The following is a 22,921-nucleotide window of genomic DNA, read 5'->3' on the forward strand; positions in this document are numbered from 1 at the left end:
TTGAGTTGTTCACGTGTCAGATTAATCTTTTGAGATATTATTAATTTATCTTGTCCTCATAGTTGTCAGCAACAAAAACAAAAAAATTATGGAACATCTACTCCTATCACCCCAACTTTCTGGGAAAACTGCCAAGCCTTTGTGTTCTAAGGTCTTCCCGGGGAGAAGGGCTGTTAACGGTGTCCTTATGCTATAGAGGCCACCCTGAAGACCTTCTCCCTAGATTGGCCTTAGAAGGTAAAGGCATTTGGAAAATGAATCTGGAGGTGGCCGCCAGAATGGGAGAGGAGGGATGTTGCTAACTGGGCAGGAAGAGGGGGTGAATGGTTTTCCAGGGCCAGGAAGAGGATGCTAGTTTTGTTGGTGGTGAGGTGATGGTGACAGTGTTCTTGAATCGTTGACACCCAGATTCCATTTACAAGGAGTGGCCTCTTCCCCCCAAGGAGGAAGGATGTGTGACATGCTTACAGCGGCTGAAACTGGGTGCCCAAGCTTGAGAGGCTTGGCAGAGAGTCCCACAAGCCCACTGCAACAGACAGCATGGGAGGCCATTTGCTGAGTCCTAGGAGACCAAGAGGGCCTACCCAGTTCTATGGACTAGACACACTCCCTTGGATTTCTTTTTTTTGGAGGCGGGGGGTGGTAAAGAAGATTGGCCCTGAGCTAACCTCTGTTGCCAATCTTCCTCCTCCCCCCCCCCCACCCCCCCCCCCGCCAAAGCCCTAGTACATAGTTGTATATCCTGGTTGTAAATCCTTCTAGGTCTTCTATGTGGGACGCAGCCACAGCACAGCCTGATGAGCAGTGTGTAGGTCTGTGCCCAGGATCTGAACTGGCGAACCCTGGGCTGCCGAAGTGGAGCACGTGAGCTTAACACCACCAGGCCAGACCCCTTAGGATTTCTTAATGACCCCCAAGTAATGAGAACAAAATTTTCAATAGTTGCTGAAGACAAGCCAGATTAATTAGATTTGCAAAAATTTAAAAAGTGATACTTCCTGTACTAGAATGTCAGGGACAAAATGTGTACCTATTACACCTTTAATAGAATAAACAAAATCTAGAAACGACTTAGAAGACCGGTTAACAAATTACAATGTAGTCATACTATGGAATACTAGGTAATCAGAATCAAGATTTTTTAAGGATTTTTTTTCATAATTTAAATGGAGGCAACACTCAAATACTAGCACTGATTTTCTTTATAAGAGATATTTATGAGCGACATGCTTTTTTCTTTATTTCTCCAAAATGAGAATATATTATGTTCGCAAATCAGGAAATGACTGAATAAACATATTTCCAAAGAGTGGATCAGGGGAAAGGTAAACTTTCTCACAAAACATTTAGAATCTAGAAAGATTCTTGTTGATGGCGACCTGAAAATACTCATGCCCATTCCTGTCTTCTCATGTGTATTCCATATGATTAAACGCCAGGTAAAAAGATTTGTCCTTATACACGGCCCCTGAAATGAGGACACAAATTTTAGGAAAACACAGGAAGGAAGACCCATTTTCATTTTCATGCAATGCAAAATTTTGCAGGAATCCAGAATTGCATGGACTTCCAATTCCAAAAACGATACAGTTAAGAAAGAAAAGCCAGGCCTGGTGGCACAGCAGTTAAGTTCCCACACTCTGCTTCGGCGGCCTGGGGTTCGCAGGTTCAGATCCCGGGTACAGACCTACGCACCGCTCATCAAACCATGCTGTGGCAGGTGTCCCACATATAAAATACAGGAAGATGGGCACAGATGTTAGCTCAGGGCCAATCTTCCTCAGCAAAAAGAGGAGGATTGGCAGCAGATGTTAGCTCAGGGCTAACTGTCCTCAACAAAAAAAAAAAAAGAAAGACGAGGCAAAGGTCATCAAATAATTTTGGACACGCAGATTATGCACTTCACCTTTTAAAGAGACAGTCTCTCATATCTGTAGTTCTGATACCATCACAGTAACTTAATTTTAAGGCTGTTAAAATTACAGTTGTCCTTGTTTTTTCCTTTAACCGGTTTGGCTGTGCCTCGAGGAGCAGCTGAAGCCTGCCGGCCTGCAGACAGAGGGTGGGCCCCTCACCAGGTCAGCATGCAGGGCTGCCTTCTCCACTTCTGGGAATAGATGTCAACGTGCCACCTGTCCACCTGGTGTCCTACCTGTAACATGACACAGATTTGCTTCTGAAATAACACCTTGAACTGGCTGCTCTGACTTCCCTCCAAAGCCAGGATGAGATAAAGGCTACTGAAAGAAGATAAGGCCTAGCCTGCCACCCTCTCTCTTTCGCATCCTTCCATCAACTCAGAAAGTTACACATCAGCAAGTTCCCAATCTGGAGCTCGGGAACTTAGCCCCCCACCCACTTCACCCAATTCAGACACTGCAGCTCCTGCAAGTATTATTTAGTGTTGTGTTTTCCTCTTGAAGGAATTGACACAAAATAAAAGGTCAGATTAAGAATACTGCTGTTTTCTTGTTGACCCTGTCTATTATGTCAATTGATTGATGTCCCTTTTACGAAAGCATGAACAAACAATGTTTCCTTTAGAATTTAAAACAAGGAAAATAATTTTGCTTCATAAAGGAGTAACAAGTACTACTTTGTCTTATAATGAGTACAGTTGCGTGTCGCTTAAGGACGGGGACACATTCTGAGAAACACATTGTTAGGTGATTTTGTTATGCGAACATCACAGAGTGTCCTCACACAAACCTCCATCGTGTAGCCTACTACACACGTAGGCTGTATGGTACTAATCTTATGGGACCACTGTGGTAAACGCGGTCCGTCATTGACTGAAACGTCGTTATGGGGTGCATGACTGTGTATAAAATATCCTGTATATCAGAAAGGTCGAAGTTAAATTTAATGTTCAAGCCAATCATAGTTAGCTATATTTGTAGATTTGTTTCCTCTTCCTACGAGGTTTCACGGCTTGATTTTTAGTTAATCCACCTTCAGGTAGATGTCTCTTTATTGCAAGCTACCTTGACTCAATCAGTCTCTTTATTTTTGAAACAAGAAGATGAGCATTATAAACAAACCAACAGTTTCACAGGCTTTGGCTCCCACAGTCCTCACTGGGAGAGGCTGGAGCAAGGCAGCGGATGCCTTTGCAATTCAGAGAGCCAGGAATGCACTTAAAAGCTTCAGAAGAAAAGGTGTCCCTGTGAGGACTGCTGTTATTACAGCGATGAAAGGAAACGGACCTGCTTGCAGGCTTTGAAATTTCAAGCAAAATACAACCAGCACAACACTTAGCGCTAAATATGCACCTTAGACGACCTCTGAACAAAAGCCGTGATTAAGCTCATCCCTGTGGCCCAGACTTCAGTTCTTTCTGGAGAGGATGTGGGGGCCCCAAGCCAGGGGTGGTGTCCCCAGAGCTTAACCGCATTGTTGTGAAACCAAAGAGGCTCTTCCTGGTAGCAGAGGCCCCCTCCCTAGGCATCGTGGGAGATGTGAGGACATCCATCCCACCCCCCAGAGCGAAGGCGCCACAGAGAGCTGGGTCACAGAGGATACTGTGGGGCCCGAGGCCGCCAAGGCTCCGGTGCTTGTAGACAGACCCTCTCCAGACATCGGAGGAGTAGAGTTTGCTGTTACTTTCAAACTCACATTTCCAAAAACATGCACCCTCCCTACACCCCGCTTCCCACAACCACCATCCCAATTTCACTGGAGTGATTTTCAAATGAAAAAACACCTTGTGAAAGTTCCAACTAGCTTTTCAGGCCCAAGTTTCTCTTTTCTTCTAGTCCTGCTAGAGGAAAGAATACCAGCATTTGGAGAGATGGAAGGAAGACAAGATTTAGAATGAGAGGATTTTACTCTCCTTTTTTTTTTTTTGGTGAGAAGATGGCCCTGAGCTACCATCTGGGCCAGTCTCCCTCTATTTTATACGTGGGATGCCACCACAGCGTGGCTTGATGAGCAGAGTGTAGGTCCGCACCTGGGATCCCAACCCACAAACCCCAGGCTGCCAAAGCAGAGAGTGTGAATTTAACCACTACACCACTGGGCTGGCCCCATGACTTAACTCTTTTTATCAGGCTATTCTTACACAATGCAGACTCCAGTCCTGCCATGCGCTGACACTGTGACCTCATAGGAAATCTCTCTGAACCTTAGTTCTCACTTTTATCAAAGAATCAGAATATCTACTTGATATAGTTGTAGTGAGGAGAAAAAGTGCACAGGAATTTGTCAACTGTAAATGACGTGAAGTGTGTAGTGACCTTTCTGTAGAACCATTCTCTTTAGGGTGGTTCTAGGGGGCTTGGCTCCCTACTGCACTCCTCACTGTGTCCACCTTGCCCGAAGTTGGTAAATGGTCACCTCCAACTTCAAAACAGAGAATTTGACATCCACAGCCGCTCTGAGAGTTACTCCCTTCCCAGAGGGGAGAAAGAACACCTTCTATTTCCAACGCTAACTTTCATCTCCTTCCTTCTCCAAAAAACACCACTGTCACGGTAACTTGCGTATAAATGCTTAAAAAGAACCTTGAAAAATTTCTCAAATATCCCATTATTTGCTGAGATGCCAAAAAATAAAAAAAAGTCAGGCCTGAGAATTTATTTGTTTCAAACATAAGGAAAAAAGGAATAGTAAGGAGGACCCCAGACTCTACTTTTGATAACGGAAAATCCCACATCATCATGTCAAATCTCTGTTCCAAAATTAGAAAGGAAGAGTTAATGGCAGTGTATTGAGTTGTAGGGAAGAACTCCTCATGACGTTCTTTTCCCTTCCTGCCTTTCTATTTAGTGCACAGTGTGTGTGCAAGGCAATCATAAAGATGCCTCTATCTGGCATGAATTATACGAATGTGAAAACAATTAAGAACTCCTAGAGAAAACTGAAGGTGCCCGGCCCAGCAGAATTGAGATGGCGCAGGGCATGACGGTGATTCTCTGTAGTATGTCTATACAACTTTTACCTCTGTGTCGATTTGTTTGGGCAGGAGCTTTCCCATTTGAGCTTATTATTCTTAAAAAAAGATCAAAGAGACTGAATATTAAGAAAGAAAAGGCCAAGAGGTCAGTGTGGTCACTGAAGACCGACCGAATGGGAAAGAAGTCACCTTTGTACAAAAGCCAGGTTGCTGGATGCTTCGGAAGCACAGGATGGTTCAGGCCTCACAGAAAAGACCACACGTTCTGCCCTGTGCATGCTCAGGAGACGATACAGAAACAGTCCATGGTCAGGGCACAAGAGGTGTGTGCCAAAGGGTCAGTTGGTACAGGTGTCCAAAGTTAAGCCAAGGGATTGGAAACTCGCCCCACTCCCTTCCAGGTTTATCCTGACCTCTTAAGAACCAGAGGGCATTGAGAATTACGGGCAAATAAAAAATATGTGGAAAACTGACTCTGAGGCCAGGCTGCCTGGAGTCCAGTCCCAAGTCTGTTACTTACTAGCTCTGTGGCCTTGGGCAGGTTACTTAACTTCTCTGTGCCTCAGTTTCCTCATTTTTAAAATGAGACCACAGTACACCTACCTCATGAGGTGGCTGAGAGAAGTTAATACTCGTAAAGCGCTTAGAACAGTGCCTGGCGCATATTAAGTTCTATATAAACGTGTTCATTCCCATCATTTTTAGTATTAAGATATATGCCAGGAAAACGATCTGGACCAGATATTGGGTTTACTGGAACTGAGTGGAGGAGGAGTCACAGAGCTCTGAGACTGTTCGAATGATGTAGGCTTCTACTTTACTTCCACGACTGTTCTGCCCTGAGTCAGCTGGCGAGGACGGAGTCTCCCGTTAGACAGCCCCACTCCTCAGGCGACGGAGCAGAGGCCTCTGACTCACTGCCGCATGACTGTGGATTCCACAACGCAATTTGTGGGAAGTCAAGGAAATATTTCGAAGCAAGCATGCAATTAGTGCTCAGTGTAATATTAACTCTCACAGTTTAAAAACGATGCACGTGTTTCAGAAGGCTGCAAGCGTCTGGCTTTGCCAGGTTTAAATCAGGGCTTGGGGTAGACAGCGAAACGTCCAGGCCATCTGGTTTAGTGGCTGACACTGATTAGAATGTCACACGCGGTTGAGAAAAAGGCACGAGGTGAGGAGCAACCCAATGCAGAGAAAGAAAAGGTAGAGTACTAACTCGCTGGGATGACTCAATTTTCATCAAGTACCTTTGAATGTCAAGTTCTGCCTGAAGAGAGATCAGCATGCACTGCAAAGCCTGTGTGGCAGGAGAAAAAGAGAGAGAGAAATAGAAAAGAAAAAGGGTGAAAACATGAATAGAAAAAGAATAGCTGGACCCAATGGACCATCTATTCGTTCATGATGACAATGTGGCACAGGTGACCCCCTCCCCTCAAAGAAGGGAAGGATGGTGGCAGTTCCATCCTTATGTTATAGAGAGAAACGTTGAAAGCAAGTCCCGCCTGGCAACGAGTTTTCCCCAAAATATCCTGCCACAGGAGGATCTCAATTCACCTTGTCGTCCGAGAATATGTCACACTGGCCTATTGTCCTGAGGTTGTCCCAAGGCTGCAGGGCAGTTACCGGAGCCAGAAGAAAATACCTTCCTTAGTCAGAATGCAGTCTGGTGGCAAGCCCCAGCCTGCCATCTTGCTTGGCACTGGCCACTGGGCTGCTCTCCAAAGACAGGCCTGTGACACAGTGCTCTGTGTCTGTGCTTTGCCACATAGGATGACAAGAGTTTTTCATGACTAGACCCAATGTGTATACTTACAGGAACAGAAGATCAGAATCACAATTCAGGAAAGAAACTCTGACACCTGAACCTGGCTGACCCTGGAGAATGCCTTCAGTTTACTATGCGTACTGTGCCAGTATTTAAATACTTCAATTCCTGGGCTGGCCTGGTGGTGCAGTTGGTTAAGTTCTCATGTCCCACTTTAGCAGCCTGGGATTCGCCAGTTCAGATCCCGGGTGTAGACCTACGCACTGCTTGACAAGCCATGCTGTGGCAGGCATCCCACATATAAAGCAGAGGAAGATGGGCACAGATGATAGGTCAGGGCCAGTCTTCCTTAGCAAAAAGAGGAGGGCTAATCTTCCTCAAAAAAATAAATAAATAAATAAATATTTCAATTCTTTTTGATCCACTGACTAATTTTTGGACTTTATTATTATTATTATTATTATTTGCTGAAGAAGATTCACCCTGAACTAACATCTACTGCCAATCTTTCTCTATTTTGTATGTGGGTCACTGCCACAGCATGGCTGCTGACGAGTGGTGTAGGTGCATGCTCAGGAACTGAACCTGGGCCACCGAAGCAGAGCTCACCAAACTTAACCACTAGGCCACAGGGCTTTGTTTTTTAAAAAATCATAGTGGGAAGATATTTTTGTGTTTTAAGAAAACAAAATTTTCATAATCTCCATGAAAGAAGAATGACTTATTCTTGCATCCAAAATCAGCCAATGAGAATTGAAAGCAGGATCTCAAAGAGATATTTATGCACCCATGTTCATACAACATTATTCACAACGGCCAAGAGGGAGAAGCACCCCTAATGTCCATCAACAGATGAGCGGATAAACAAAACATGGTATATACATATAGTAGAATATTATTCAGCCTTAAAAAGGAGTCCTGTCACATGCTACAACATGAACAAACCTTGAGAACATTATGCAAAGTGAAAAAAGCCAGTCACAAAAAGCCAAATAATGCAGGAGTCCACTTCTGTGAGGTACCTAGAGTAGACAATGCATAGTGACAGAAAGTAGAATGGTGGGTGCCAGGGGCGGGCGGTGGAGGGGAGGGGGGAGTTATGGTCTAAGGCATACAGAGTTTCAATTCTGCAATATGAAAAGAGTTCTGGGGATGGGTTGCACAACAATGCAAAGGTATTTAACACCACTGAACTGTACACTTAAAAATGGTTAGCATGGTAGGTTTATGCCCTTCATATTTTACCACAATGAAAAAGAAAAAAACAGGAAAATAATCAGCCAATGAGACGTTATGACCTGGCAGCTGACTTCATATATTACTGCACATGCATATAGATGTGTCCATATGGATGACCGACAGACGCAGAGGCCCTAAATACCATCAAAACTGAATCTGAAATATCCATGATCCATACCACCATTATGGATGCAGATATATGCATATATATAAAATATGTGTGTTTCTTTTATTTCTGAGTAACTTTATATTATTCGGATGCTAGTCTCACACACTTATCAGACATGAATCTCCACAAGACAAAGATCACCGGAATACAGAGGGCCATATCCAAAAGCCCAAAAGCCAACAGACAGGCCTCCAGACAAGAACCGTACTGAAATATTCTACCCAGAATGCACTTAGGAGTTAAAAAAGAGGAAAAGAACTCGGAAGGACTTTTAGGAGAAAAGGGGAGTGACCCCGTTAGAAGAGCTATTAGCTAGACTGACCTCATAAGAGCCCTTTTCGAGGTGAATATATTCTCGCTAGAAAGACGAGCGTTGCTGTAGGGCCTCCAATTCTCCTGCTCCGAGTTTTACAGGCTTCATCGACTATGAAGGACATATCTCAGAGCCCCAGAGGTGTGCGATAAATAAAAGTGCAAGATAAAAAACAGGATGAGAGATGTGAAGAGCTGCTGTGGACAGGCAAGGGGAAAAAGGATACAGAGAATCAGTTTCCATCCCCAGGCGACGGGGAATAAAACGGGCTGAGGGCAGAGAACCCAGGGGAGACAGCCCTGCAGAAACAACAGCAAATGGAGGGGTTGGAGGAGATTGGCCCCCTGATGACAAGGCTGCCAGGAGGGGCGGAGACCACAAGCTCTCTCTGCAAGGTGATGCTAAGCAGAGGAACCTGCAACAAGAATAGAATACCTGGACACAATGGGACAAGGAAGTCGCTAAAACAACTGCTTTAGGTAAGAATCATCTGAAAGTCAAGAAAGTAGGGGCTATGTGCACCCCTATGTTCATTGCAGCATTGTTCACAATAGCCAAGACTTGGAAACAGACTAAGTGCCCACTGATGGATGAATGGATAAAGAAGCTGTGGTATACATATACAATGGAATACTACTCAGCCAGAAAAATGGTGAAATCGTGCCATCTGTGACAACATAGGTGGACTTTGACGGTATTATGCTAAGTGAAATAAGTCAGACAGAAAAGAGAATTATCTTGTGACTCCACTCATATGTGCAAGACAAACAAACAAACAAACACAGATGCAGAGAACAGATTGGTGGTTGCTACAGGGAAGGGAGATGGGAGGAGGGCGAAAGGGTTAAAAAAGCACGTATATATGGGGGCTGGCCCCGTGGTCGAGTGGTTAAGTTCGCGCGCTCCGCTGCAGGCGGCCCAGTGTTTCATTAGTTCGAATCCTGGGCGCGGACATGGCACTGCTCATCAGACCACGCTGAGGCAGCGTCCCACATGCCACAACTAGAAGGATCCACAATGAGAACTATACAACTATGTACTGGGGGGCTTTGGGGAGAAAAAGGGAAAAATAAAATCTTTAAAAAAAAAAAGCACATACATATGGTGATGGATGGCAACTAGACTTTGGTGATGAACATGATGTAGTCTATATAGAAGTTGAAACATCACGATATGGACCTGAAATTTATATATTATTATAAACCAACATGAGCTCAAAAGAAAAGACAATAGGAACAAGAGAAAGACACGAGTGGTCAGAACCTTCAAACTTGGAGCACTGGCTGCATCTTTCTCTATGTTCACTGACTGAGGTCAAGAAAACACAGAAGCAGGAAGCGTCTCCCAGCATCAGAGCAGGAGGGACCGCGGGTGCTGGAGAGGCAGGCGGTCCTTCTCAGAGATCCATGGCTCCTACAGAGAAAGGGCTTCAGAACTCGAGGCCACAGGAACATCAGCCTCCATCGTGACAGATAAATTTTCTCAGGATTACAAAATTAAACTCACAGAAAGAATTTTCACTTCTCAGCAGTCTCCATCTGCGTGGAAACTGTTTTGAACCCCACAGATTTTGAGCCCTCTGGTAAGAACGCAGAGAAAGAAAACTGGATTTCCTTAGGCCACTCACATACTCCTGTTAAATCAAGTGTGTAGAACTTCCAAGACTGATTTATGGATTTGACTCTAAAATAGAAAATTATTCCTAAAAAAATAAGAGTGGGTGGGAAAGGAGCTGTGTGTTTCCGAGTCACTTCAGAGAATTATACTGATGATCAAGTAGTTTATCCATATATCGAGGCTGCAGCAAGATGAAGGGAGAATAACAGAAAATGCAAGACTTGCCACCTCAAGGAAACAGCTGGAGCAGCAAAAATAATAATGCATAAAAATTAAACAGAAGGACACTTCGATTATTTCAAAGACTACACATAAATCCAATGGCTCTCATAAGAGGAAAACGGCAAAGAGAAACAACAGATGTTGCCCTTATACTGAAGGGTACTTGAGATCTCTTTGAAAGGTTAAGTGTGGCAGGAATCTTTGGAAAAGAGGTTCAAAATTTCCTTCCTAAGGATGAAGACAATGCTGAGGAGCCTGAAAAGAGCCGATCGGGAATAGCACACATCAGGTAAATGTCCACTGCACAGATGTGGCACAGAGAACCACAAACAAACAGCACACATAGGGTATTTATAACAGCCAACGATGAGCAATATTTATTTTCTTTCTTTCGCTATGTCTCTCTCTGAGTTTTCTATAACACAGATGACAATATAAAAAGAAAAGAGTGTTGTTAAAGGTGGCAAGACTGAAATGTAGGTATCTAGTGAACAATGAGAGAAACTGTAAGGAACACTGCAGACTGGTAAAATGTACAAACGCACAGAAGGTTCTGGTTCTGTTCAGAAATGGAAGATTTTCTGATATCGCTTTACCTCTAGCAACTTTTGACTATTTGGGAGCAATTTAATCAGTTTGAAGACTAACTGTGGTTAAAGAAAACGCATTCAGGGAAAAATTATAAGATCTAGTGGCAACACGTCTATATTAGGAGTCCTTAGAGTTTGTAATTAGACAGCAATCATGGAGTCGTCCACCGTATCTTCTTCTAACATGGAGATCTAATTGCCAGAGCCTTCACCGAGATTTTCATCCATGTTTCTAAATTTATGGAAGCAGATTTCCTGTTCCTCCTCTCTTACTGTCAACCTTCTTGTTCTTTATTCTACAAATGCAGAATTATCAGTATTAGTTTCCACTTAGTTCAAGATTCAAGGAGTATGAAGTGCTATTTTTATCAAATTCCCGAAAACCTACTGTCTCCTTGCTTTTTTTTTTCTTCTCCCCAGAGCCCCCCAGTACATAGTTGTATATTCTTGGCTGTAGGTCCCTCTGGTTGCCCTATGTGAGACTCTGCCTCAGCCTGGCCTGATGAGAGGCGCCATGTCCATGCCCAGAACCGGAACAGGCGAAACCCTGGGCCGCTGAAGTGGAGCATGCGCACTCAACACTTGGCCACGGGGTCGGCCCCTCCTTGCAGTTGAAATCACATAACAGCTAGTTAATTTCCTTAAGCCTGACTTTCCTTATCTGTAAGGTGGGGACAATAATAGTATTTACTTCACAAGGCTGTTGTGAGTATTCAATGAGACAAATGCAGGTAAATCATGATGCACAATTCCTGGCACTGAGTAAGAATGCAAATAAATGTTAGAAACGTGAAGACAAAAAAAAAAAATGCATTCTTGAAAAGATGCTTTGCTTTAACAAATAACCAGGCAATAAATACCAAATGCTTTAAAACTTTGCCTACCCTTTTGATTCAGCCATTCTATTCGGTGCAACTGACTTTAAGGAAATAATCTATAACAATCCACAAGGATGTACACAATGAAACCAATCAAACTAAGCAGCCACTAACAATGATGAAGAAGCTGACTCTGTAACAACACATAATGAAGTTCACACATCCAAGTCAGTGGAAAAAAATCATGTTAGAAAAAACGGTACGTGTTTGGTTTTCTCTGAGTCTATTTGCCTAGAAAAAAATAGGATATACAACAAAATGTTAATACATGTGGGTCATGAGATCGTAAATGATTCTTTTACTCTTTATCTGTTCTTTCTAGCACTTCTAGAACACACATGTACTACTTTTGTAATAAAAAAATATTTTTAAACGTCACCTGGGATTTGGCATCAAATTATTTGTGGTTGCTTTTCCGATTCGTTTCTACCTCCAATAAAACTTAGCATTGAGTATGATATAAATAGCTACTGATGAGTTTAAAACAAGATTTTATTCATTTGGAGGCTTAAGAATGAGAAGAACAATAAGATCGTATCTAAATGCATAGCCTCTTTATCATTTGTAATCTCGGCGTTTTTTTCTCACGTTGATTATGGATCAGTTGCACCACGAGGGGGCGCCTTGAACTTAGCAAGTACAGCAGGACAGCCTGGCGTGATGGAAGCAGCTGAAATCGCAAACCGGGGAGGAAACAAGACGTGCTCCACACTGACTGCTTTGAGTCAATCCTCATCCCCTTCAGTATGCCTCCCCGAGTCCTTTGTGCAGCCCGCTTCGGCTGTAGGTAACCAGTCTGTGCAAAAACTGCAGTGGGCTGACCGCATGTGTCATTAACACCAAACACAGAAGGGAGAGAGTTGATTCCGCAAGTCTAATAGATTTAATAAAGTTGCCATTGAAGAGACAGAAATCAGTAGCTCCTGTGATGCAAAACTAAAGAACACGACAAAAACAAATTTTGAGGAAATCGTCTCAGAAGCAATTCTATCCTAAAGAGACACATCTATCAGTAACTTGGGGACCAAAGAAATTTCAGGTTATTTGGGATAAAAAGAAAAAAAGATACTCAACTGAGAAACCCAATTGTAGTATAACTCCTTTTCTAAGAATGTTTAAAATATTAAAGATGGAATAACATTAGGTAGCCTTGTCAGACTTTGTAAGTCACGCTAAGATTTATAATTGATATAACAACAATCTTAAAATGAAGGATGGGGTTGGCCTGGTTGTGTAGTGGTTGAGTTCGTGCACTCCGCTTGCACAGCCTGGGGTTCGCAGGTTCGGATCCCCTGCACAGACCAGCACTGCTCATCAGGCCACACTGTGGCAGCATCCCACATAAAGTAGAGGAAGATTGGCACAGATGTTAGCTCAAGGACAATCTTCTTTAAGCAAAAAGAAGAGGACTGGCAACAGATGTTAGCTCAGGCCTAATCTTCCTGACACAAAAAATAAATAAATAAAATAAAGGATACAGTCTGAGGGACTCTCAAGGGTAAACAAACAAATGAAAAAGGCTGCAACATCTAACAAGAGGAGTTCAGGGCAGAAGTCCTAAGACTTTCTCACTCCTAGGTACCCTAAGTGATCCTATGGTGAATTTAGGACAGTGACTGGGGGTACAACTTTTGGAAAGAGACAGAACAGGGCCTGAGCCTCAATTTCAACACTTAGTATCAGTGAGACCATGGGTACGTTACCTTGGGCATGTTACTACTGTGGGCATGATACTACTATGGGCATGTTACTACTGTGGGCATGTTACTATGGGCATGTTACCTTGGAAATGCTGCCCTGGTCATGTTTCCCGTGCGGTTTCCTCATCCATAAGATAGTACAAATCGTAACAATATTGCTTATATTACAGTTTGTTGTCTAAAATGAGATAACTTATGAGAAATGCTAAACCCGGTGCCTAGCGTACAATAGCGCAGTCCCTGGCATAGGAAGAGCCTGATAAATATTAGGACTGCCACCGCTCCTGTGCCGGTATGTGGCCGAGGGAATTGTCTGAATCCCTCTGGTTCCTCCGAGTCAAATGGAAGTAAGGAGTCTGATTTTTTAAAAAAACAAAAACCAAATATGCTTTGTATCCTTATGCACACAATGAAGTGCGGGCCTTCAAAGTAGTGGGTTTGCGGGGGGACACAATTATTTCTATAATCTGTCATGTCTGCAGCAAACAGAGCGCACAGTAAGCTAGAAGCCCTGCCATATGCAGGGTGGACATTCAGCCTGTTCCTCCTTTAGCCTCACCAAGGTTTATGGCCACTGTTCCGACTTGGCAGCCCATGCCACAGCAGCTGGTAAATATTGTAACATTAACCCTGGTCATTCATCTTCAGTTCTGTGTTTCAATATCCACCCCTCCTACCTCATAGAGTATGAGACTGAAGTGATGCAATAGATTTATGAGACATTTGAAAGAGTTCGGTCTCATGCCAGTGAAGGGCGGCCTCAGGATAAACAAACGCATGGAGAACTAGTGAGAAGATGACTCGTGTCTGAGGAACAGATCTCAGTTCTTTCCTGAGCCTCCATGTTTCCGCTTAACGAAGAGAGAAAAGGCAGGAAGCAGACATGGAAATGTCCCTGCCCAGAGTTATATAAAGTGTCTAGGAGAGCTGACGCAGGTCATCTCCACAAAGGTGACAGACATTCTCGCAAGTGCCCCAACCAGGTGCAGCCTATGGACAATGGGGTGACCAGTTCCTTGAGAATTCTGCTTATTTTTCCTCCACAGCACTAAGAACCCCCTGACACACTAGGCAGTTTGCTTTCTTGCTTGTTTCTTGTCTGTCCTCCTTCCTTCCCGGGAATGTAAGCACCAGGAAGGCAGGCGTCTCTCCAGTGCCCAGATTTCACGTCTCCAATGAATGAATGAAAGGCTGGAAGGGGCAATGGTCCTTGGGGAGCTGTGGCTTTGGCAGCCTGCTTGATTTGAGGGTCTACCTCTTGACTATAAACTACCTCGTCGGGTCTCAGGAGTTCAGATGTGTGGCTAGGAAGCTTTGACTACACTGGGAGCCAGCCTGCAAGCTCACCAACACGCATATCAGCCTCCCCAGCCCACCTGCCTGCTCCATCGAGAGCATTCCTCATCTCCAGCCACCACTCGCTCGGACAGCATTCCAGGCTCACGGACTCCCCACTCCCCCATGCTTTCATGCTCCTTGGCTGCTCTCACACCTTCTTGAAACGAGGAAAATCTCCATCTGATATGGAATTTCTGTTTGGCAGGGTTTCTCTTCAATTTTCACCAAAACCCTCCTCCCCTGGAACACTAAACTCCAGTTAAACAAAAATACTCAAAACCCCTCAAGAAAACAAGAGCGTCCAAACCCCAGGTTTCTATTTCTCCCTCATTATTACAAAGGCTTTGTAATGCATTCCATCCTCGCTTCGGTGGCCGCCCGTGGGTAAACTGCTGCAGAGGAATTATGCTTCCTTCTGTGATAGAAGGTGCCAGTTAACACTTGCCTGGGCCGCGATCTGACCAGACCTCGCTGTAGGAGCAGCCTGCTCACGCTCAAGACCTTACCAAAGCTAGGAATTTTAATAGAGAGGAGAAGTGGGATCATTTAATAATAATAGGGAGGAAAGATGGGATGAGAAATGGAGTCATTTATTGAGGCTAGTTGGGAATGAAGTTCCGATTCCCCTTAACTTGCATCAGAAGCAAGGTCATTCACACCACCTGTCAAGGGCACCCAGCCCAGCTGAAGGATGCCTCTGAGCATCTTGTCTTTCTCTATCTACAATGAGAAGGGGCTCGCCTTTTCACACAACATCTACTCTGGAAGCTTCCATCACAGCTGGTAGTGATAGAAAGGTGGCATCTGCAGAATGATGACCGATGCCACTCTGAGGGAGAGGTAAGGCTCAATGGTCCAGAGAGTACTGGGCTGAGAATCGGAGCGTGGGTTCCAGCCCAGACCCTGCCTCACACTCAGTGTAACTTAGGTGTTTGCCTGGTCCTCAATTTCCTTATGTGTAAAACGAAGAGTTAGATTCAACCTCCAGGGCAAATCTTAGCTTTGGGTTGCTCTAGACACAACTGCCTCCTGACATCCTTGGCCACACCAGAGAGCTCCCCTCACAGAGTCATTACCGAGGAAGGCTTGGCATGCAGGGCCAGAGCTGTCAGCCCCTCAGCTCCAAAGCTCGAAGTGCAGGTGGGAAGAAGCTCAAGTCACAAGGACCCGTGTTCCAGACCTAGGCGCAGCACGCCTTAGCTCTCTTACTTGGAATAAATTACTTAACCCAACATGAGGCTTTGTAGTGGGTCATTAAGCCACTAAATCTCACTTTCCACATCTGCAAAATGGCGACGATTGTTCCGCCTACTTTGCAAGGTCACCAAGGAGCACAAGTGAGGTAAACTGGACAAAAGCATTGTTGGCTGTAAAGCTCTAAAAATAATAAAGCAGCAGTGTTATTATTAAGAAGAAGGAGCTTGAGGCATGCACAGTTAAAAAAAGTTCCTGAAACGTTTTGCTGCTAAAGGTTGAGGTCTGGCTGTGCCCACCGCAGCCAGCTCAGCTGCAGGAACAGAGACCTTCAACATGTAGCCTTAATTCCTGAGCCAGTGAAAATCATGCTGGCAGATGTTAGCGTCCCCAGCCCCAGCTGGAGCCTGGGTTGTGATGTGAGACTTGCTGTCTTGAGGTCCTGAGGCCCATCCACCCAGGGATCTGCAACAACCCCTGACCCCAAGCTAATTACTGTTTAATCTCCAGTTCTCTGCTGCCATGCGTGTGCTGAGCCCCAGGGACTCGGCTCAACCAACCCGCCTGCCCTCACCAGCCCACATCAGTGGGGAGAGCTCAAAGCTGGACCTTGGCCTCATTTCCCAGCTTCTGGCCTACAAATCTCCGGAAACAGCCAAATAAACTTTGGGGGCTGAAAATTATTGTGAAAGCTGATAAGTTTTATTGAAAGAAAAATGCCTTCTTAGACAAAGACGATTCTAGACAGTTCCATTTCACTGCTAATAGCAATTAAATAAGAGAATGATGCCCTTGCTTAAATTCAAACATGGCCTGATACTATTTAAACAGACAAGGAACACGAGCCATCATCAATTGCTAGTTTCTGTGATGAAACATCATCATTATAAGAAATACAGCATAACTGGGACCATAATTACAAATTAGTATTTTTAACCTTGCAATTAAGGAAAATAATCTGTAGAGGAGCAAAAAGAAAAACAAAATCAAACCCAGCTATAGCTCTCTAGCATGATTTTGAAGTTACTGGAGTAGCATTCATACATTCTCCCAGCTGAGTGAATACTATTGGTTGTCATTTTTAATATTCAGTCAAATCTATTGTTCATAAAATGAGTAAAGATTTTAGTCTTTTGAAACAGAAGGTGGAATTCTAGGAGTTCTTCTCGAAGTTTAATACACGTCCCTCTAATTACAACACATATAAAATGGAATGTGTGCACATAACAATTCAACTCTAAACAGACTTTGTTAATTGCTTGGAAATAGCAGGAACAAAAGTTGAAAACATCTCTAAGTACACAAACAGCCTCTGGCTGGCCCTAACACTGAAAAACAGAGAGTGAAATCAAGAGAGAGAAAATAGGCCCTTAGATAAATTAAAAGTTGTATAGCTCCTGTTTAGCCTCATAAATATGGAATTTTTGGAGCTGGGATGCAACCACAGTTCACAAATGATCAGCAGGGCAGTGGGTAGTGCCATTAAAAGGCTTTTAAAAAAACACTTAAGATTGCCAACTACCCTTCGAGGAGAAGGGCAAAAAAAAGCTAATGCAGAACTTCCTTGACACTCCTCCTATCTAAACTTCATAAAGAAATAAGTTGAAAACATCTGATGGAACAAACCTAATGAGGAATGCGTCGAGAGAGAAAGAAAAACAGAAAACTGCTACTCACAAAAAGAAGTCACATGCTGCATAAAGAGGTTTTGGAACAATGGACCACATACTGGAAGGTGGTCCCATAAGATTACGACGTACAGCCTAGGTGTGTAGTAGGCTATAGCATCTAGATTTGTGTAAGTGCACACTAAGATGTTCACACAACGATGAGATTGCCTAACGACGCATTTCTCAGAACGTGTCCCCGTCATTAAGCAACGCGTGACTGTGCAGTGCTATTGTAAAGGTGGTTTTTTACCATAAATAAGCTCCAAATAAGTGTTGGAATGACACTATTATTTCACAGCCATTTCCATTTGGACCATCTGCCTAGGTTGCCCCATCTCCTGTCCTTTAGAACATCGGGGAGGTGCAATACTGGAATGTTAACGCTACGGGGTGAAGTGGCTTTATTTTCCCTCCTCTGAAAGAGGTCTGGTTCAACAGTTTTGAGGTGGAGTGAGGCGATGGGGGACCTGCAGCCAGGGAGCAAAGAGGAAACCACATCATTGAGATGAGCAGTCCCCAGTGGTCTGAATACATCCTGTATGGCACATCTCTCTCTCCTCTTCTGCCCGGGAAGCTGCTGTGGGTCTGAGGCTGATGTGTAGGCATATGGGGTCATTCTGGGGCTCTTGGGGAGGCCTCAATACCATTTCACCCTCCAGGACTCCCTGGAGTACTGGCCAGCTGCCATCCCCCCATCCTAAATCCCGGCAAAGCCACCTTCCCTCCTTTGGTTTGCATCCCCAGGCGTGAGGGTTTAGGACGAACCTGAGAAGATCACTCATAATTGTCAGACTATTCGTTCCATGGTATTTCAACTCTTAGCCAGGGATGTCTGGCACAGAATCTGCTCATCTCCTTTTTGGCCCCTTGGCCCTCCTCGTAATTTACCAAGTATCATGAAGACTTTCTACTTCTCAAAGCTAATAAATCCCATGTGTATATCATCAACTAAGGCACAGCAGTAGATCCTTTGCCTCTGGGAACAGGAACTCACTCTTTCAAGGCAAGATCGCAAAGCAAGAATAACCCTGACTCTGCATTTACTCCTAGTTTGACACTGACCTTCTCATTATAGGGCTGACTTTGAGATGCCACTGAAGAGCTTTAAAATCCAAAATGGAGGACAGAGTTTAAACAGATAGAGCATCTGACTGGTTAGCATAAAAAAGATTCTATTTTTAATGGAACAGTAGTGCTCTGGCCACCATAATCTATCATAAGTAGATCAGCACCCGTTTATGAGAAGGGTCAAGCACTGTTTTTAAGTTTATATTTAAAATGTTCGCACAGACCTTGCAATTAATTGCATGGAAATGCACAACTGTTACGTGGCCCATGATTGTTCCATGTGGAACCCTGGAAAGAGGGTAGACTTTCTATGGGCTCAGTCTCTCTTTAAAGGATTATCTCTGAGTCACCCCTCCTCCTCATTCCTAACGCAGTTCTTAGGTCAGCTGAAAAGACTTAGGGTGAAAGTGTAATCCAATGATTAGCTCTGCTGTAGACTCATCTACCGACCTCTTTCCCACTGCAGTGGAGCAAACGGTGCTGCAGAGGCGGAAGGCAGACTTCGATGGGACATACAGAGCAGTCATGCTGATGGCCAGCACAACAGGGATGAGGAAAAACAGCCCAGCTGGGCAAGTGATCCATCCCGAGGGCATCTGGAAGGCCCACTCCTGGCCCTGAGCTGTGTTATACCCCCAGGCAGGAGAATGCAGCTCTTCCCTATCATGTTACCAGCCACCAGCGTGTGTAGACTCTTGTCCTGCTCATCAACCGCAAGGGCAGGATCAGACATGTGAGCAGGCAGGGTAGTAGCTTGTGGATGCATTTTGGGGGGAGGAGGGTGATTTCATGTGAACTAAGGAGCTATCTTGTTCCAGGAACACCTCACCAACCTGCCAGATGAACCCTGCAAATTGACAGCTCCTTGGTTAGCTAAGCAGGGGCTTCGGACTCCATCACCAAAAGTGCAGACCCCACTGGGAGAGAAACGACAGCAGCCCTATCAGATAGTTAGACTCAGTATCAGTAATTTAGTAGAGTCTTTCTTGAGAGGAGATCTTGATTAAAATGCAGGAGAAGAGATCCAGAAATGAAGTAACTGGTGCAAAGGCAACTATTCCTGACTTCATTGTTTTTCATGGGTTCACAAGCCTGGACACGAGGTGGGGAAAAGTCTCGTATTCCCACTGGCTCTCCAGCTCCCCCTCTCCCACAGGATGAACCTCCCCATTTTACAATGAGCAGCAGGGTCCGACTGTGGTTGAGACTGTGTTAGCAGCTCTCTCCTGCCAGGAGTGGTGGAGCACGCCTACACCCACCCACACTGTTGAATGACCACATGAAGACGTGAATGGATGCTGACCTTGGATTGTGCTGTGAAGGGTATGGTTAGAGAGACTGGTAGGAGCTTTAGAAAAGAATGAAGCCCAGAGCAGGCAAGAAAATGGGGACTCTTAGAGGAGAAGAAAGGAAGCCAGATAGAAATTTTTGAAGAGTTAGATTCCAAAAATCTATTTACAAGCCACATAGTCATTCTTCCAAAAAGAAACAGTTGAAATGCATGGCCCATTAGGTCTGATCAACCATAAAAATCACATATCTACTGTCAGCTAGCTCCAATGAATGTAGGAGGACAGGATATGGAAACAATCTGTTTTATGAAGTTTCTTTTGGTTCCATCACTTAACCTCATGCTCACAAGAATAAAACTGAGACTCACAAGGAGACTATAGAGGAAATACATATCCTATTTCAAGGTCAACTACTAATGGGTGAACAGAGTTTACTGTGTCCCTCCAGAGATGTCAAAAATTAGATAACGGAAGCAGAGTTTCCTTGATTCTTCCCTGAGGGAGAGTTTTTCTTAATTATTGGTGTTTTATGGCTCTGGAGTCTGAACTGATTATGAAAACACATCAAAAGTATGTAATCAACACGAAGATTTTAAAATACAAACAAGCAAGATGGGTTTATCTACTCAGAACTGGAACACAGTAAAAGATTATCTTTACATACGATAGCAGTCACACTAACTAACTTTTCTTTGGTTAGTTCGCGATCTAAATCAGACTGCCTCCTCTTCCCCTAATTTCATAAAGACCACGCCACGGCTACTACTGGAATTACACGATATGGAAGAATATTACCCTTCAGCGTTGATGTCATCATGGTTTAGGAGCCAGCTCACGGTTTTAAAACCAGGAAGCATCTGCAGCATATAAAATTACTTCCAACTTCTGAGGTTTCTAGGCCTGAAGCCAAAAGGTAATGAGTTACCTCAAAAATATTTTCTTCTCTTTCTTTAAAAAAAATTATTTTGGGGGTAGGGGTTGAAACAAAACCAATTTACACCGCCTCGCCCAGGCATGAAGAGTAACTACCTCTCATGCCTGCTTTTAACCTCATTTTTTGTTACCTGTGTTTTCCTCCAAGACCAGAATTCTTTGCATGCCCCAATTCTACCTCCTTTCACCAAGATTCCCCCAAAGGTCTGCTCTTCAGCTCTGGGGGCTAAAGGCATTCCGAGTACACAAGCTTTTCATTATTGCTTAAATTTCTTTTCTGCTGACCATGACTACACAGGAACTTGCCAACAATCTCTACTCAGGAGAGAGATTCAATTCTTTTTAAGGAGGAAAATGATTTGGTACTTTATTCCTCCATGAAGCTCTCATGCTCGAAAGAACTTCATTGCATCCAGCAAGTGACTCATTTTCCTTAATAGCTTTCAGATATTGGCATGCACATTCCAACGTTTACAATTGCACCAGTCAATGCAGAGAAGGTAACACAGCCTCTGGTTATACATAGGGAGGCTCCATATGGATGTGTCTGGTAGAATAAGAATCTAGGACTCAGATTGTCCCACATACATGGTCTACCAAATAACTTAGCCTGACTGAGCCTCAGTCTTCTCGTCTGTAAAATGGGAATACCACCATGTAGCTTATTCAGAGTTTCAGTGAGGAGTAAAATAACTTTCATGCCAGGCACTGGTCCATGCTCAACAAATACTTTCGCTTTGCTCACTCTCCAACCTGTCTTCAAAAATTCTACTCAAATACGCACAGATGTTAGGGGATCCCCTGGGCTAGGGGGGTTGTTTTCTACATTACACATTGGCTGAATCTGGCAGTCATTTTTTTCCCTTTCAAATGATGAAGGTGACATGTTCTTTATAAAATCACTAAGTTAATATATATCCACTTATAATCAAAGTAACCCCTTAGAAAAATATTAGACCCCACCTCATTTTGCATGACGGGGCCTATACTGTGGCGGCAGTCACTTGCTCAGAGCACCAACTACTCTTTGCTAGGGCCCCGTATTTCTCCCCAAAGCCAGTGATCTTCCCTGAACTCACTGCTCAGGGAATGGGTATGAGAATTTAGCCCACTTATTCTCGAGATCTACTCTTAACTTAGATTTTTCTGGTTTCCATTATCTACGAGATCCTATAGACAGCACAGGAGGTGGCTTTCCTGACCTGTATACAACATTTCTTCTTTTTCCCTAAGACCTCACTAATTTAAAACAAAATTTAATAACTTCTCTTTATCTTTAGGTAATTTTTATCAAAAACGCAAAATAATTTTTAAAAGATCTCATTATAAATACAGAGTAAAAAGGAAAGAAATATCTGCTGTGAGTAAATATTCAGGGCCAGTAAATGTGTCCACTTGCTGACTATGCCAGATATGCTATTCTGAAGCCACTGCATCCACTGACAGTGAAATGAACATGTGTGCACACATTTCTAGCTATTTGTGTATATCAAGTTATACAGCAAGTATGTTCTCAAAGGGTTGCATATGAGTCAAACGATTTTTAATGGGATTATACTTTTCATTTCTTAATTGGTTAAATATGAGGATTACACCAAAGCTTTTATTTTCATTTATAATTTATCTTCAATTAAGTTTTTACCATTTTAAAGTACAGCTGTAAAATTAAGTTGAGTCTATTATGTGAATATTGAAATGAACTAGAGTAACTTTTATCTCAGAAGTAAATTTATTGGTAATCCTTTTAGGATAAGAATAATCATACCCTAAGTTCATTGGGTCAGTCAATTACCTCTTAGTGACTCAGCAATTTTCTTAAGGGAAGGAATGATATGCAAATGGCATATGCGTAGCAATAATATCCTATTTATTCACCTCAAACTCATATCATTTCTTCACAAAACTGATGGGGAATTTGTTATTTTTTTTAAATGTATATGTACTCTATATTTTGTTCTTTTAATCAGTGCTCTCTCTTTTATCGTACTATACTTTTTTCATTCTCCCCCCATGCCAAAACAGTAATCCCCAGCTAT

The 22,921-nt window shown here is 43.5% G+C and overlaps 1 protein-coding gene across 15 annotated transcripts in view; it reads right to left on the reverse strand.

The window, feature by feature from the left end:
• KIAA1217 (KIAA1217 ortholog) overlaps positions 1-22,921 on the reverse strand; it is a 292,914-nt gene that overhangs the window by 152,304 nt on the left and 117,689 nt on the right. For 9 of the 15 annotated variants that reach the window (XM_046678956.1, XM_046678938.1, XM_046678947.1 and 6 more), the window contains exon 3: positions 6,114-6,194. The exons of the other annotated variants lie outside the window; for them this stretch is intronic. In XM_046678956.1, coding sequence (XP_046534912.1) covers positions 6,114-6,194 — 81 coding nt within the window. The remainder of the gene's footprint in view (positions 1-6,113; positions 6,195-22,921) is intronic. 15 annotated transcript variants of the gene reach the window in all.

The sequence above is a fragment of the Equus quagga genome, chromosome 12 (assembly GCF_021613505.1).
Source record: "Equus quagga isolate Etosha38 chromosome 12, UCLA_HA_Equagga_1.0, whole genome shotgun sequence".
Taxonomy (NCBI): Eukaryota; Metazoa; Chordata; class Mammalia; order Perissodactyla; family Equidae; genus Equus; species Equus quagga.